This window comes from Gavialis gangeticus, unplaced genomic scaffold (assembly GCF_001723915.1).
Source record: "Gavialis gangeticus isolate Ggan-Ray unplaced genomic scaffold, GavGan_comp1, whole genome shotgun sequence".
NCBI classification, from domain to species: Eukaryota; Metazoa; Chordata; order Crocodylia; family Gavialidae; genus Gavialis; species Gavialis gangeticus.
Window position 1 is genome coordinate 152,856,763 of NW_017729025.1, and position 4,373 is coordinate 152,861,135.

A 4,373-nucleotide genomic window follows, 5' to 3' on the forward strand; every position below is an offset into this window, starting at 1 on the left:
TGAACATGCAGTCTATTCTACTGTTGAGCATCCTGGTGACCTGGACCAACCTTTCAGATTGCACTCACTGACTTCCCTAAGCCTGGGACACTTCAGGAATGAACTCTTCTCTTCTGATCCTTCTTCCTGTTGCATCTACAAGGATGCAGTTTTCTTGGTCAGAGGGGACCATTATGATTCATCTGCTCTGACCTCCTGCACAACACAAGCCATAAGAATTCATTTTGGTAATAACTTCCTGAAACGCTTTTCTTATGCCTGAGTTTGAGCATATTATATCATATTTTTAGGGGAAAAAAAACCACCTCATCCTCACTTAGTTTACATCCACTTTAGACCTCACGGCCATTTTGTGCCTTCGGGGGCCAAACATTCATCCAAGCTTCTCTAATGTCACTATATACATTTTGTAGGTGTGTCAACCTATATACATAACATCTACCAGGTGCCCACATGCCAGGTCCATCCCACTGTAGCATGGATGGGGCACTGCATTGCAAAGGAACCTAGGGATCAAGCTAGATCCTAGCTGGCATCACAATCCAGGGGTATTGGGAAAGAGCATGGTAATTGCAACATCTGTGGTCATATAAGTATCATGGATTCCAGCAGAATTATCATCATGCAATCATACTGTTGTCCTGCAGTAACCAGACAGTTAACTTGCATCACCTAGCACTTACAATTTACAGAGTATATTTTGCAATTAGGTGAAGCTGAGCCTACCAGTTATTAGGTGAGAAGAATGTGAAAGCAGGGTTCCAGGTTTCATTAAAGCCAGATAATGTCTAGCTGATTAATGAGATCCCAGGAGGCCAATATAAAAACCTTAATGAATTTCCTTACCAGCCTCCAAGTCTGTCTCCTTGGGCAGGAATTAGTCCCTCAAGCTGGGACATATTTCACCTAATATGAGATTTTATCTTGGGAGTTTTCCAGGTTCAAAAAAAAAATCCTGGCAAATGAAAAAGCTTAGGCTTTGAATACCCAAATGTGGCAGGTTCCCTGCACAGACTAATTCTTCCAAGCCCATCTTTGAACCTGTCAGAGGGAGACCAAGCAGGAGACAAATTATTTTTCCCCCTATTTACACTGGGAACCATTAATTAAAAAATAAATGGCAGAAAACCAGAAAAGAAAAAATGTCCAGAATCACTGAAGGCATATGGCTTCTGTTTCTCAACTGGCCTCTGAACGGCATGGAGGCTTTGAGGCAGAAGTGGAGAGGTTGTTGTGTAACCATCCCCAGCCGCATCTGGTGTGAGGTCAGAATTATGATAAAATCTGAGCTGGGACAGGTCGTGCGCTCACTGGCAAGATGGAGAGAGAGGCTGACACAAGTGACCAGAGCAGATACCTTCTTGGATGGTGTATGGCTGTGGCAGGACATCAGTATGTGCCAAGGGGGCTCATCTGGATGTGAAGAGGTTTGGCACCAATTCCCACCTGGCACAGAAACATCATCTGTCTCCATAGTTAGTGTGTGGCACTGATGAGCAGTCTGTCAGGGGGAGCAAACCACTGTTCTTTGGTGGTACTCTAATACCTTTGAACTTGAGCAAGAAGAGCTCCTACAGCTGTTGGGATCCAAGGGGCTTAGATAAGAGCCCAAGTCCTTAGGCTGTGGAAGTGTCTGCGTTGCTAAGTGGGGGTGGTGGATCTGGCAGGCGCTGAAGGTGGCAGCAGGGGGGAACTGATGGATTCCTGTGCGCTCCTAGTATGGTTCCGACTTTAAACTCTTATACAAGCAGCAAGTGAAGATCATCCCGAAGATCTGAAAGGGGATGAGACAAGAGATCACATGCACTTAGGAACAGCTGTGCAGAAGGGGGCCTATGGAACTTAAATGGTTAACAGGTTCTCAACACTGGGAGATCAGTTAGGCTCCTCCAGCTGACACAGACCTCTCTTGAACAGCAGGACTGATCAATGCAGGTGTGCCTCCCCTCACCCCGAGTCACTGGCTTCTTCTCCCTGGCATTATGTCCTATCCTCAGTGTCCTGGGAAAAACCTGAACTCAAATTAATAAGCCTCCAGATGGGCAACATTTCCACTGCTGCTCCACTCAGCTTGCAGCTATGGTAGTGCCCCACTAGAGGTCATCTTCAGTCTAAAATAGGAACAGCAGTAGCAAGGCCTATTAGGGAAGGAAATGAGAGTATAGCTGTCCCAGGCCCTATGCTTTATGAATTGTGAGAATTTCCTTTCTTAATAGACATTAATATACGAGTACAGTAATAATTGCAAGTAACGTGTATAAATAAAGTAGAAGTACAATCTCTATAAATGTTTAGCTTGTGAATTCTATTGATTTCCAAAATAGGACAGGAGGGAGAACACAAAAATGCTATCTGCCCCCAAATCTCTCTCATAGGCTCTGAATCCAAGCCCCACTCTGCCTCTCCCCCAATTCCTCTATATTCCAGTTCGCTACAATCTCATCTCTTAGGTCTGACCCCTTCTGCTGTACTGCATTTACTACCTGAAGGTCTTCCTTGGAAGCAAAAACAAAGGCCTCCAGTTTTAAGAACCCAGAGAATATGAACTCTAATTCAGGCCATCTACACCTTGGGTTTCCCAAAGTACTTGTTACTAGTTGCTCTGAGGACACCATAAACTGAATGGCAGAGAGGCCAGTGCTGCACCTCCCACTCCATGTCCTGAGTTCAAGATGCTACTTCAGTGCGGCAGGGTCCCTGGCATCAAGGCCTACCACCCTCTAGAAGCAGCCATGTCCTTTTACCTGTACACAAGCGATGCCAATCCCCACGGCCCCGATAATTTTCAGGTGTTCCTGGATGAAGTTTTCCAACTTAGTGATGCAGCCATTCTGTTAGGGTGATGGAAAGGAGACACAGTGAATGATCTTCATTTCAATGTTCTGCCCCTCATACATTACAATGTGTGAAACTGAAATGTGTGCGCTATGGGGGGCAGTGTCTGTGCAGGCAGGAAAACCGCAAGGATTTCTCGAAACAACTTATTATTCTTGTCATGGTAGAGCCCAAGAATCCAGTCAGGGAACACAGCCCTGATATGTCATGCATTATGGAGACAAGTGGCAAAGATAACAGGCTCTGCCCTCACAGTGAGCTTGCAAAATCATGACTGGCATGGGGCAAGTAAATAGGGATTTACTATTTACTCCCTCCTTCTCAATACTGGCACTAAATGGACATGCAATGAAATTATTGGGTAGCAGATAGAAGGTTTAAAACTAACAAAAAGAAGTTTCTCACACTGTATGTAATTCACTCATGGCATGTATTGCCACAAGATATCATGGAGACTGAGGACTTAGCCAGGTTCAAAAAAGACTGAAAAATTTATGGAGGATTGGGCCATCAGTGAGTATTAAATGTGATAGGGGAATCGAGACTTCCTAGGCCTCTAAATACTGGAAGCTATGGAGGGAGACAGGAAGGACGTGAATCAATCTGGTAGGCTCTGCCATAAATGCTCCTTTCCAGAGGCATAATGTAATGCCTGAGCAACCTGGGTGGCACTGAAGCATGGGCAGGGCAGTGTCACTGGCTGCACTACTGGCAGCACTGTGGTGGTCAGTACAGCTGCTTCTATTTCCTCACTCCCCCAACCCTGGTGCCCTGATCACCCACCCTTCATGATGCCACTTCTCCTTCCCTTAGCATCCTTTGCCACTGTGAGACAGGACGCTAGGCTAAGTGGACCTGTGGTCTGACCCAGTATGGCTTTTCATATGTTCTTAACTTACATTTCCATTTTTATTATGAATACAGAAAGAGACACATGGACAGCAGATGCTACAGGGGCAGGGGGGATGAGTCTAGGAGCATTCCAAAAATGGGTAGTTAACTCAGCCTGGGCCAAGGTTGTTGCCTTACAAGTGGCAGCTGATAAGGCAGTGACCTCTGAGCATGACAGCAGCCTCACTAGGCAGGGGGGCTGCAAGTGAGGCGACTTCACAAAGTGCAGGACATCAGCCCTGCAGCCAGAGCTAGCTGAGGCTCTTACAAGCTCCAACAGGCCTGTTGCGGCCAAGTCGAGACCCGTCAACAAGAGGGAAGTTTCTCTCCAAGATACATGGAGAAAGATTTCATTATTGCTAGAATCTGCCTAGAGAGGACACTGCATCAACACTCAGTGTTGAAGGAAGCAGAGTTGGGTCCCCAAGGAGTTGCAGCTGAGACCAGTCACAAGGCCTTCTAACAACTCAGCCACCATTTAAGGAGAATTCCTCTCTCAATGCTTTAACATGGGTCAGCAACCCCCGGCACGCGTGCTGAGCATGGCATGCAAGGCCATTTTGCTCGACACACAACCACCAGCCCAGGCTCTAAGCAGCTGCTGACAGCCACAGAGCCCAGGCTGCTCCCAGCAGGCGGCTGGGAGG

At 46.6% G+C, this 4,373-nt stretch overlaps 1 protein-coding gene across 1 annotated transcript in view; it reads right to left on the reverse strand.

Moving 5' to 3' along the window:
* Positions 1-129: 129 nt before the first annotated feature.
* Positions 130-4,373, reverse strand: part of CD151 (CD151 molecule (Raph blood group)) — a 70,236-nt gene continuing 65,992 nt past the window's right edge. Inside the window, exons 8-9 of the mRNA XM_019519776.1 lie at positions 2,745-2,831; positions 130-1,774 (exon numbers count right to left, since the gene is read on the reverse strand). Of these exons, the coding sequence (XP_019375321.1) occupies positions 1,715-1,774; positions 2,745-2,831 (147 nt within the window). The 3' untranslated portion in view covers positions 130-1,714. The remainder of the gene's footprint in view (positions 1,775-2,744; positions 2,832-4,373) is intronic.